Source organism: Oncorhynchus tshawytscha, linkage group LG04 (assembly GCF_018296145.1).
Source record: "Oncorhynchus tshawytscha isolate Ot180627B linkage group LG04, Otsh_v2.0, whole genome shotgun sequence".
NCBI lineage: Eukaryota > Metazoa > Chordata > Actinopteri > Salmoniformes > Salmonidae > Oncorhynchus > Oncorhynchus tshawytscha.
Genome location: NC_056432.1, coordinates 56299737 through 56313275, shown reverse-complemented (window position 1 = coordinate 56313275; position 13539 = coordinate 56299737). Strand labels below are relative to the sequence as shown.

Genomic DNA, 13539 nt, shown 5'->3' with positions numbered 1-13539 from the left:
TAATCGTGAGCCACGACACACAGTGTTATTGCAAAAAACTGTTTCCTTTAATGCTGCAGTAGAAAAAAAAGGTTATATGAAGTCATATAATGGGTGCTTCATTGTCAACAACAACAACAACAAAAACACGGCACAGAATGCATAACAGTGTCTGTGCTGTTTACATGCCAATATTTTACACCTAAGATTTCTGTACACTGGCAGCTGTCAGTTACTTTAGCAAATTAACTGCCAAAAATGTAGCAGAACTGTCAATCAGAGGTGAGGTAACCATGGTTACCTTTCATATCCCAAAAAGATAAAGCTGCAGTGCGGAATTGTGGGAGAGTAATTAGACAGAGAAAAAAAGAAGAAATACCAATCCAAAGGCGTTCTACGATATGAAACGACAACCAAGAGTGCTTATAAATAAGAGGTTACATGTGGAATTCTTCATTACTTCTTACAGTAACATCTTTTGTACAACCTTTATATGATAACGTTCAAATACCGGCACATGTACTGTCTTGTACTAGAGGTTTAACCCTTTGAGCACGAGGTGGAAATAAAAGAGTTCTGGGTCATTTTGTTCCTCTTATTTTCATATCATTTGATTAAATAACATATTTATAAAACTATTGTGCAAAACAATTTCATTAATGTCTTCATATATTGTGCACCAGTAGATAGTCATACTCCTCTTAAATTAAAAATATAAAAATGATGCATAATTTAGACAGGAATTAGTATATATGTTTTTATATACATTTTTACACAGACCTGAATTCATAGAGGCCCCTGATTTAAGCAAAGTAAACGACTTCAGATTGAGATTTTGCATCACGTACAATGCATCTTTAGAGATTGGCTGTTGGACAGGGACATGTAGTACTTTCACTGTGCAGCTTACAAACCACACAATAGCTTGGTCAATTCCAATCTAAAATGTTTTGCTTTGATAAGGGTTTTGGATCATTCGGGTAGAAGTGCTTGGCCGTACTCAGAGGGTTAAATTTCAGATGCTGACTGACACCAGCACATAAAGGTCACATTAACAAAAAGAGAGCGAAAGAGAGAGAGAGAAAAAAAGAAAAGTGCACCAGATTTAGTTACCAAATGTTTAACTAAACTGTTTAATTTATGCATGCAGCTTATCGCATCTCAATGATGCCAAAATATAAAGAAATCAAATCCAATTTACACACCTTTCAAATACATACCACTTCATTTTAAAATATTGTTTAACCTTCATATGTTTCATCAGTGACAACAGCAAAAAGGAGAGCATAAACAAACAAAAGCTTCTTGGGCCAGAGTGAGTCGACCTTAAAGATAATCAGAAACCATGTGCCGAAACTAAACAGTAGTTCTATGGCATCTTTGTGCAGTTTCATCACTTAATAGTTTCTAGTCCTTTTTTCGAAAGAAATGTCTGTGAAAGGCTAAAGATAGACCAAGAGAGAACGGGAGAGAGAGAGAGAGTGCAGCATGTCCACAGCTTAGTGCTACTGTTTCTCAAGCTCACAGACATACATAAGGTGGTCCTCTGGGGATTTCCCATGGGTCTTGCTCAGGTGGAGCTTGACTGCGTGCTTGCTTGCAAAAGTCCGGTTGCAGAGCTTGCACTGATACGAGGTGCTGCTGCCGTCCTCTTCAGGGGAGGGAGACGGGGAGTGGGCGTGGGAGTGAGAGTTGGAGTGGTTGGAGAGCAGTTTTTCGGACAGGCTTTTGGTGTGACGTGAGATCTGGCTGACAAGCTGCTCTCCAGACAGTTTGGCCAGGTCTCGGAGTCTGAAGCCCAGGTGAGACTCCAAGTGGCTGACGTAGGTGGAGGGGGAACGGATCTGAGAAGCACAGTCGCTGCAGAAGAACACTGGGTGGCCTGAGTCCAGGTTCTTTAAGAACTTCGTCCCTCCGGTTCTCCTCAGCTGGTACTTGACGTTGGCCAGCCAGTGGCTGATGGTAGTCATGGAGAGGCCTGTGAAACGGGAGATGTGCATCCTCTCCTGGGGGCTCAGGTCTGACATCACGAACTTCCCATCGCCAGTCTGCCGGAGGCTGGCAGCGAACTGGGCCTGTAGGATGTGCAGGTGCTGAGGGTTCCAGTTGGACTGCCGGCCCTTGCGTTTCTGGGCTGGAGAGATCTCCTCTAGCTCCTCTTGAGTGGAACCCTCGAGGTCAGACCTTTCCGACAGGCTGGTGGGCGTGGAGGACTTAGAGGCTTGACTCTCTGTCAGGTTTCTCAGCATGTCTGATATGTCAGACAGGGCGTTCTCACGCAGCGGGGAGTTGGACATGAATGAAGCCACAGCAGATGAGGCCTTGGCCATGGTGGCTGTGGAGGAGGGGGAGACAGAGGAGGGTGTTGATGTGGATGACGACAGGGCAGCCGAACCCAGGGAGCTACTCTTTTCATTCTTGCCTTTGGTCAGGTCTATTGGCTGGTCGTTGTTGACGTGGTAGAAGTAGCGGTCTAAGTGCTCGTTGTTTTTTTTGGTCTGAGCTGGGGTGGAAGCGGCGACCGCGGCCTTCTCTGCCAGGCTGTTGCTCATCTTGAAGAGCATGCTCATGGGGTCCAGGGACGGCAGAGCAGGCTTGGCTGCCTTACCCAGGTGGACGTTCATCACGGACTGAAGAGCACTTAGAGGATTGACGAAGGGCTGCTCTGGCGGGTGGTCTGTAATAATGGCTGTGCTGCCACACAAGGCAGAGATGGGGGATTTGACAGCCGACTCCATTCCATTCTCCAGCGACTCCTTCATATTGGTGTCACCGTTACAGTCTTTGTGGCTGCCTCCTCCGATGCTCTCTGGGGTTTTAGACCCTCTCCTCTCTTTAGGGGACTCCCCTCTGGCTGACTCCCCGGCCTCGCTACTGCAGGGGGAGGGTGTGGTTCGTCTCAGTGGGGACGCCCTTACATTCGGCTCCCGCATCTTCTCCTCCACCTTGGCTACTTTCTCAGTCACCTTCTTCACCAGCTCCTCCATGGCGTGGAAGTTGTTTTTGGGGAGAGGAGAGGTCTGACGGCTGGGCGGGGAGATCAGAGGTTGGTTTTTGGCGTTTTGGGACAGGATCTCTCCTCCGGGGAACATGTACTTCAGAGCTGAGCTCTTTCCTGAGTTGGCCAGTGAAAGCTTCATGATGTTTGGGAGCTGGTATGCAGCATGGATGCTGGGGTAGCCTCCCCAGCTGGGAGCACCGTTCTGTGCTTTGTTGATGGCTGATGTCACTGTGTTCTCCAAGGACTTGAGGATGTCAAACCCTCCCTTAGGGCTCTCCTCTAGATCCTCCTCTGTTAAGTAAGAGTATTTGGAGGAGATATCGAATTTCTCCTCTGTCTCGTCATCTCCGGTCTTCTTGTCTTTGCTGCTGTTAGTGGTTTCCTTCATACATTCCTCTTCCTTCTCCTCCTTCTTAATCTCCACAGCCATGGCAGGGGAAACACTAGAGGGAGGAGGTATGGGGGGAGGAGGTGGGGAGAATGCTGTGGCTGCCAGTGGTACAGACTGGAATTTCTCCTCACCGGCAGAGATGGTCGGGACGGGCGGTGGGGGAGACTCCATGATGGGCTTGCCTTTCTTAATGGCAGAGTTTGTGACCTTGATGAAGTGACCGGTCACCATCATATGTGCTGTAAGCTCCTGAAGTGTATCGTGGGAGCTGCCACATTCCATGCATTTCAGGATCTGGGACTTCCTGGACTCGAACTGCCATGCATAGCTGGCTCCATTCTGGTGGCCGTAACGGTTATTTGGGGTGATGTAGGGGTTGGATGCCTTCTGTAGGGGGTCATTATGGTCATTTAGGGAGGTTTTGGGGGTGCCCCCGTTGGAGTCTGGGGAGCTGGGGAGGTCGAGCTCGATGGGGGCTCTCTTCCGGGCGGAGGAGAAGATCTTGGCTGCCACAGGAGTCACTGGCTCCTTCAGAGGCACTTTCTGGTAGTGTTTTGTCTTAATCATGTGGACACTGAGGTCCTGCAGAGACTCAAAGGAATGTCCACAGTACATACACTTCAGGACCTTCTGAGCATCTTCTTTCCCTTCCATCTCCAGGAGGGATCGCTTGCGTGGCTTGGACCAGCGCTTGGTGCCGTCGCTGTCTGTCTCGTGGTTGTCATCGCGGTAGTGGCCTGTCTCATTCATGTGTACAGTCAGCCCCACCAGCGTGTCATAGGCAGCGCTGCAGTCCTTGCAGCGGAACTTACTGGCACCTGTGAAGATGGAGCCATAGAGCTTTGTGCTCTGACGGTAGAGCTGCACGGTGCTGAACAGGTTGTTTTGCTCCGCTGCTGGGTGGATGAGCCGGTTCTGGTTCTGAGAGACCTGCTGGAGGGTCTTGGCCACGGCGGACTGGTGCCAGTCGTAACCATTGCCATTGCTGCCACAACTGCTGCTACTGCTACTGCTGCTGCTGCTGTGGCTGCGTGGAGGTTTCTCCACCGCTGGCGGCTGGGTGAGGTTGAAGTTCAGAGACGACCAGTAAGAGTTGGTCAGGAAGCTGGTGTAGATGGCCTTCATCTGCTCCAGGCTGTCTGGCCCGGTGGTGGCGCCATCCTCCATGGCTGAGGCTGTGGCGGTGGCCATCATGACAGAGGAAGATGGCGACAAGGACGTTAGGGGCACCTTCGCGACCTCCTCCTCGTTTTTGAGAGAGGCACTCTCAAAGTCTGACATGCGGTCACTGGACTCACTCAGGTGAGACTCATTGTCCAACTCATGGCCGGAGAAGTCGGCCACGGGGGAGTCATGGAAACCAGGCCGGTCATTGAAAAGGAAGTCCTTGTCTTGGCATATGTACTTGACCGCAGGCTCCTCCTCCCCGGCAGAGTCCTCCCCCTCCAGGTCCTCATCAAGCAGGGCAGCCTCCTTCTCATCCTCAGGGGCATACGCTGAGGGAACAGAGAGAGAAACAGAGAGAGGATTGTTATTACCACAGGACCACCATGTCTAATGATGAAGATCTCCAATTTGACATTCTTGCGATGCCTTGCAAATCAGACAGCCGATAGAAATACAAAGCCCTAGAATGTTCTTCCCATCTCAGAAAAACAAAGCGATCACAGACGAGACTACTTCATATCATAAACAGTTGCTGTAATTCCATTTCAACTTCCCCGCTGCATTTACATTGTTTTCCAAATGGAATAAAGTTCCACCCTCCCTCCCTCCCTCCCTCCCTCCCTCCCTCCCTCCCTCCCTCCCTCCCTCCCTCCCTCCCTCCCTCCCTCCCTCCCTCCCTCCCTCCCTCCCTCCCTCCCTCCCTCCCTCCCACCCCCTTTGTTCTTTACTGCAGAGAATGAGAAAGACAGAGAGAGAGAAGAGGGAGAGGAAATGCCTCTTCAAACACAACTTGCCACCTTATTCTTCTCAAGGGGCAACAGCTTGAAATTAAAACTAAATTTGAAATTAATGAAGCACATTCTGGAGGTGGCATTCGTTTCTGAAGTAATAAATTACTTGTATCAACCTCCGAGACAGCAGTTCCTGTCTGTCAATTAATATGTCTTACGCTTCTTCTTCAGCCTCTAATGCATTTCTTAACAGACACGCTCACCATTTAAATTAAGCATGCATTTTCACTCATTACACAGCACAGGCTCGCCTATTCGTAAATAAAAATGAATGTATGTACGTTTCCAATGACAAATCTCTCCGAGCAAAACACATTTACTTCAATTACAAAAGATGAGAAAGTTGAGTTATTATTTACAGTTTAGCCTGGAGAGTATGCTTTCAATTTATATTCAAATCCCTCCTGTTTAAAACAATCAAATGTGGATTGCAGTGAGATGGAAACACACAAATAAAAAAGCACTTTCTATCATTGTGCAGACACATACGCACATCTATTATTTTGTGATGGAGGCTGCCAGAAAACAGTGGGCTAGAAGACAAGCAGAGATGATAGACAGGACATTGGGCTACTTCTGTACATTCCTGACCGTTGCTGATTCCTAGCAGTTCATCACACATTGTCCAGGTATGTAAACTAAGGACAAGAATGACACTGACTATGGTGTGTCGCTGCAAACTTCTATCATCATCAACAACTCCTAAAGGTCACTTGAATATATCTCAACAGTCAGAACATTATCTATAAGAAACCTATATATCCGCTTTAATACGGGACACTATAGTGCTATAGCAAAAAAAAATAGCAGTCACTATATATATATATACAGTATTCATATGTCTATTTGATTATTATTATTTTTTTTACAAATGACTATCCAACGTTGCAAAGAGAACCTATATCTTATACTGCCCTTCCTATATTCATTCTCATAAAAAGTCAAGTTAGAAAAGTTAAAAGAACGGAAAGTATTTGCTAAAACTTATGAGCTTCGTGGGAAAGCCACAGCCTCTTCAAAAGGTACAGTTATATCTGTTGACATTGGGTAGCTATCTCCAGAACCGGGTAGCTATCTCCAGAACCGGGTAGCTATCTCCAGAACCGGGTAGCTATCTCCAGAACCGGGTCGCTATCTCCAGAACCGGGTAGCTATCTCCAGAACCGGGTCGCTATCTCCAGAACCGGGTCGCTATCTCCAGAACCGGGTCGCTATCTCCAGAACCAGGTAGCTATCTCCAGAACCGGGTCGCTATCTCCAGAACCTGCCAGCCATGTCACACAACACGCTCCAGCAGTGTTACCGCTGACTTCCATCTCGGAGCGGTACTGAAGGTCTGAGCACACCGCATCAGCCCAGACACGGGGAAGAATCTCTGTCATCGCCAGGGGTCTCATTCTGTTGCCTTTGGCAGTGTGGTGCCGCGGGATAAACAGATGCACTGAAACACGCAGCAGCTCCCAGGCGTTGCGCTGCAGTAAAAACACTGTGCCTCCAGGCAGTCTGCAGCCTTTCAACTGAACAAGCGGGCTGCTTAATGTTCAATCTCACACATCAGCATGCAGCAAGTTGGAATCGGTTGCCTTGTATGTACTAGTGTCTAGGATGTATCCATAACATAATACATTGTCTAACAACTCCTGGATAAGAAGGAAACCTATTCTTACCGACAATTATTTTGGAAGCATGTCGATTTAACGTGTTATAACGTTTCTGAAGAATGTATATACATAACTCTTAGGGATTACACGATTATTGTATCCGGAGTAGACAATATAGACTTTTACATTTAGATGCATCATCCTCTATAACGGACATCTGCCATTTTGTGAACAGACGCGGCAATGCTCAGAAAGGCACAATTGGAATACGGAGCAACAAAAGATGGGATATCTTAACATGTAATCCAATACCACACACAACTCAACAACCCTCAGCAACCCTGATCATGCAATGCAATGCACGCACGCCTGCACGCACGCACGCACGCACGCACGCAGCCATCTGTTCTGAATCCGCCAAAACGACAGCTGTTTAAGAGAACAATGCTTTTGCTCAGGAAGCAGTCAGAACAGCACTCACATCGAGGCCAGACACCCATGTGAAATCTCCTTCCTCAAAATAGAACCCAGACATAAAGCTGTTAAATGTAATTAAAACACACAGGGAGAAAGGAAGGCATGGGGGAGGGTCATTTTAACACCTAAGCCAATAACTCTGCAGTGAAACCTTTGCTACCGCACTAAATATAAATGTATAGTTCACTGACAATATCATTACAACACTGATTTGAATGTAATTAAAATGTGCAACTGAAAATACAGCGAGAGGCAAAAAGAATATGCCTCTCTCTGTGCCAATGCCAAGTCATTTTTCTACTGAACCTCCTGCCTCCCTCGCAAGTGTGAACAAACCAGCCGAAACACTAACCTTGACCTGAACTTGACAGAACAAAAAACAATATTGTGTGTGTGTGTGTGTGTGTGTGTGTGTGTGTGTGTGTGTGTGTGTGTGTGTGTGTGTGTGTGTGTGTGTGTGTGTGTGTGTGTGTGTGTGTGTGTGTGTGTGTGTGTGTGTGTGTGTGTGTGTGTGTGTGTGTGTGTGTGTGTGTGTGTGCCTGAGAAGACAATGAAAGAGATACTGAACGAGAAAGGGAGGCGATTCTGTGAATGATTCCTTTATTTTGCATTTGTCTACGTGTGTCTCGCATTAAAGTGAAATGGAGACGGAATGTAATGCAACACACACCGCGTACGACTACTACTTAAACCTCAGCTTTTAGCCTAAGGCATAGAGAGTAGAGGGAGTGCGAGAAAGACAGGAATAGACATGGAGGTAGGAGGGAAGACAGGCAAAGAGGAAGGAGGGAGGTCTTGGAAAGCCCTCAAACCTGGGGCCACACAGGGAGCATCTCACAGGCCTCTGGACCGGCGCCAGGCCACAGGGCCCCTAAAGTGGCCGTGGATGTGTGTTCCAATATTGAGCTTTCAGCCCTGGTGCAGGCAGTGCCAAACGCTCTGCCACGCAGGTGCTCTTTTAATTAGAGAACGGGATGGGTGGAAAAGAAGGGAGAGCGAGTGAAAATAACCTCTGAATTAATTGGCAGCAGAGAGGACGAGAGTTTGATCTCATTTGCAGTGGGATATTAAAAGAGAAGACCCATTGAGAATGGCTTTTTGAAATGGGGGGAGAGGTGTGTGCTTTTGGGATTGGGACCCCGGAACGCAGAACGATGAGTTTACTTATCAAAATAACGCATTTATCTGTATCAAAGGATTCCATGTCCAAACAATCCAGCTCTGAGCCCCCAATGTATTTCCATTATATGTCATGTCCATCTGACATCGTGTCAGGTCAAATGTCAATTCATGAACCGTTATATCATTTGGGGATATTTAAGGGGAAATGATCAATTAAATAACTCCTTTTTCCCCACTGGATTGTTTGCAGTCTTCTAATTCTTCCTTTACCATTTGATACATTCAGTCAGTTGCTGTTATAACTGAGTAGCAAATGATTCTGAAAAAGTTCTTTCCATAAAAGGTCAATTCTGGTTGACATGATTGTATACAAGTCAATACAAACACTAAGGGTTCGTTTTAGTCCAGAATTATGCTGTTAGGACTACAGTTCATCATCATTACATAATCACTTCACAGGCAAATCATCCACACAGGCACTCTATTACAGTATGTTTACAGAACTGTTTAGGAGTGAAACTGTGGAATGTATGACATGTGTGTGTGTGTGGGGTGGGGGTGGGGGTGGGGTGGGGGTGGGGGGTCCGTAGTCACATGCCTTCATCAGTTTCACAGTTTTGATTTGAGGGACGGTGTCAGACAGACCACGGGACACATTTTATCAGACGAGAGTGACTTGATTAGCCATCTCTCTCCGGGGGCTGTGCCATGGGAGCATTTTTTTTTTTTCAAAGAAAAAAAAAGCAGGAATGAAATCATCACGGTAGCCAATCAAATATCCCCCGAGTTAACGTACTTTGCCTGGTCAGAACGGAGAAGAGGAGCAAAAAACCTGCAGGACCATGAATACCTTTCTGTGTCGAGGGGAAGGTGGAAAGGGAAAGAAGTGCTAGTTGGTTGCTAATGAAAGATGCTAAATATAGCACCCAACCCCACCTTCATAATGGGAGGTAGTTAGCTCCAATACAGCAGTAGGCCTATCTGCTAAATGATATCATTAGAAGGATATAATTTAGCTTACGGCAGTGTCAGCCTTAAACTGACACTGCCAGTGTGGTCGTGGAGGATATGAGATAGCACCAGACCCCTGTCTCTGTCTCTCCCCTCTCCTCCCCTCAGATCCCCTCTGATGAGATCCTATACCTCCCCTTCTCCTCTCGCTCGCCACTCGCCGCTGCCATGACCTGCGTTAATGAAGTTAATTGAATCTGAGATCAATAATGCTTAATTATTGCGATTTGACATGCACAGACAAATTGGTTGGGCGGCTGTGTGTGTTCTCATCTAGTGTGTATTCTAGTGTGTGTGTGTGTGTGTGTGAGAGTGCGTGCATGCGTGCGTGTGTGTGTGTGTGTGTGTGGCAGGGAGGTGGGTAAGGGGCCATTTCTGGCCGGAGCGAGCGATTGAAGCGAGGGAGAATGGAGGCGAGGGATCGCCGAGGCGTGCCATCGATCGTAGAGAGACGCCCCATCGACCCAGACGCCTGACGAATGGAGCCAACTCTCCAAGGCTACAAGTAAACGCTGCCTCCGAAAGGAAAGGCTACTTTAACCAGCCATCTCTGTACAGCCCAAGACCACCAGGACCTATTGAGATGGATTCAAATAGCAATGTTGCAGAGAGAGAGAGAGAGAGAGAGAGAGAGAGAGAGAGAGAGAGAGAGAGAGAGAGAGAGAAAGAACTGTATATAGACATAATATGACATTTGAAATGTCTTCATTCTTTTTGGAACTTCTGTGAGTGTAATGTGGACTGTTCATTTTGTAGTGTCAATTTCACTTTTTTTAAATGATCAATTTCACTTGCTTTGGCAAAGTAAACATATGTGTCTTCTGCCAATAAAGCTCCTTAAATTGGGAGGGAGAGAGAGAGAGAGAGAGAGAGAGAGACAGATAGATAGATAGATAGATAGATAGATAGATAGATAGATAGATAGATAGATAGATAGATAGATAGATAGATAGATAGATAGATAGATAGATAGATAGATAGATAGATAGATAGATAGATAGATAGATAGATAGATAGATAGATAGATAGATAGATAGATAGATAGATAGATAGATAGATAGATAGACAGAGAGAGATGTAGACAGATAGACAGAGAGAGAGACAGATAGATAGAGAGACAGAGAGAGAATGCAAAGGAATCGGTGACATGAGGACACATATCAAAAGCACCGGAAAAGGCCCAAGGTATTATGTAGAGTATTTGCATATGCATTGTGCTGGCGGGCCGGCCAGTGCTTGGCTGTGTGATGATGAGGCGAGGGGAGCGTATATCTGAGTGGTGGTGGATTAGGGGAGATAGAACAGGTTTGGTAACGGGGTGTCGGCGGGAGCGGAGGCGGAGGGAGTACGGTGGAACTGTAAGATTATGCATGAACACCGGTGCGAGAGCGGCTAATCGGCTGCTCATGCCACTCAGCTGGAGAGTGGCTGACAGCGTATTTACACACCGTGCCTCGCCGTGCCGCCGGCTCCAGGTGCCTTCCTACATGCCTGGCCCCCTGCCGTCGCCATCCCTTCGCCAGGGTGCTTCCCCGGCCCGTCTCCACGCCTTGACGCGCCACAGAGTTCTACTGACGCGTTCTCAACAAAACAAATAGGATACACCCCCCCCTCCCCCCATGTACAAATTACCTGTACCCCCCGCACTTTGACTCGGTACCGGTACCCCCTGTATATAGCCTCATTATTGTTATTTTATTGTGTTTCCATCATTGAATTTCTTACTTCAGTTTATTTAATAATTATTTGCTTAACTCTTTGTCTTGAACTGCAATGTTGGTTAATAGGATTGTAAGTAAGCATTTTGCGGTAAGGTCTACTACACCCGTTGTATTCGGCGCATGTGACAAGCACAATTATATTTGATTTGATTTGCTCCGTGTTCACAGACAAGTGGCGGAGCGTGGTGCCGAGGCGCTCAGCGATAAACGCAGTGTTAGTCGAGGCGTTCCCCGCGAACAAATAAAAAACAGCGCTACTGACAAATCCCCCTGCTATATTTGATTTGTACTTATTCTGGATGACCCGAAACGCGGCGAGAATCCTGTCTTTCTTTACACACCACTAAAACCACGGGAGTAGTTCCGTAGTGAATCCCAGACTGTCAGACACACTGAGAAGTGGCACGGAGAGCCGTGTTTCTCAAAATTACACACGGGCTCAAAATGACCCCATTCAGACAGGTCCACACCACACAGCTCTGAACGGACTTCCCTCTGAGAGACAATCTCACCGTGAAGTCTACAGAAGGCAGAGACAAGGTCAACATTTCCCCAGTTGGCCTGAATGACTGAGAGAGACCTGGTTTCTGTGTGAATTCTGTTGTATGAAATGCTGGCAAACTGTAGAGGAGGCACGAATCATGAGAACAAGCGTTTTTCTCTGCCGACGTCCATCCCGTCACATCCATCCCGTCACATGACTTGTTAAATAAAGGTTCAATAGAAACTAAAATAAATGAACAAATAAAATAGGCCTGTTGGGGAGACAGTTAGTTGGCTAGAGGATCACAGAAATACAACAAATATGACCGTTTCTTTCTGTCTCACACACACTCCCTCAGCTGCAACTAGAATAGACTTGTTTCAAAATGCTTAGCCAGTATCTGACAGAGACCGTGTCTGGCACACCCATAGCACAGGCATAGTGGTTCACAGAGAATGTGATTATACTATATTAAACAACAATACTAAAAAGGACCTCTTCATATCCATACAAACTGCCTGTGTATATTAGTCTATCTAGCCAGGGGGTTATGATAATTGACTCCCTAAACATCCATTACTATGCCGCTCTCTGATGCGCCCTACATGAGACGGCGGCCAATGGAATCACCCCCTGACATTTAGATGTGGGCTGGGGGGTGGGGTTATGAGCTGTGCGCCCGCATCACTTCCAGCACTGTCTCAAACGGCCCACTAACAGACAGCACACACACTATTATCAAGCAGAGACGATGATCTCAAGCAAATTGTCCGCCAGCTTCCCTTTGTTATTCAGATGTGCACCACTTGGAGCAGTCACACTCCTAAAGCACAGGGCAACCAGAGGTCACAGTCATCTGTTCCCAAGGGGAGGGAGTGGAGGGAGGGAGGGATGGGGGACTGCTGGTCCAACCAGGGCTGAGCAGGATAAATAATTACCACCATCTCTCATCTATATCTCCTTCAGTCCCTCTGGTATCTCCTTGAGCCCCTCTGGTATCTCCTTGAGTCCCTCTGGTACCTCCTTTGAGTCCCTCTGGTATCTCCTTGAGCCCCTCTGGTATCTCCTTGAGCCCCTCTGGTATCTCCTTGAGCCCCTCTGGTATCGCCTGGAGTCCCTCTGGTACCTCCTTTGAGTCCCTCTGGTATCTCCTTGAGCCCCTCTGGTATCTCCTTGAGCCCCTCTGGTATCTCCTTGAGCCCCTCTGGTATCACCTGGAGTCCCTCTGGTATCGCCTGGAGCCCCTCTGGTATCTCCTTGAGCCCCTCTGGTATCGCCTGGAGCCCCTCTGGTATCTCCTGAGCCCCTCTGGTATCGCCTGGAGCCCCTCTGGTATCGCCTGGAGCCCCTCTGGTATCGCCTGGAGCCCCTCTGGTATCGCCTGGAGTCCCTCTGGTTTCGCCTGGAGCCCTCTGGTATCGCCTGGAGCCCCTCTGGTATCGCCTGGAGTCCCTCTGGTATCGCCTGGAGCCCCTCTGGTATCGCCTGGAGCCCCTCTGGTATCGCCTGGAGCCCCTCTGGTATCGCCTGGAGTCCCTCTGGTATCGCCTGGAGCCCCTCCCTGCTCTATCCTTCCCTGTACTGCCCTGCCTTCCCCTCTCTGCTCGAGTCCAACTCAGAACAGAATCACAGGACTGTGTCAGTCTCCCATTAGAGAGGGCTGCTGGGTAATGGGAGAGAACAGATCTGGCTTGCTGCGATCCCTGGGGCCTTGCTGTACTTTCTCTGAAGACACACACACACACCCACGCACACTGATATTAATACACACGCACAAATACACACTCAAACGGC

The 13539-nt window shown here is 47.7% G+C and overlaps 1 protein-coding gene across 2 annotated transcripts in view; it reads right to left on the bottom strand.

Annotated features, from left to right (window-relative positions):
• Positions 1 to 476: 476 nt before the first annotated feature.
• Positions 477 to 13539, bottom strand: part of tshz3b (teashirt zinc finger homeobox 3b) — a 34563-nt gene continuing 21500 nt past the window's right edge. For both annotated transcript variants that reach the window (XM_042320920.1, XM_042320921.1), the window contains exon 3: positions 477 to 4867. In XM_042320920.1, coding sequence (XP_042176854.1) covers positions 1485 to 4867 — 3383 coding nt within the window. In that variant the 3' untranslated portion in view covers positions 477 to 1484. The remainder of the gene's footprint in view (positions 4868 to 13539) is intronic.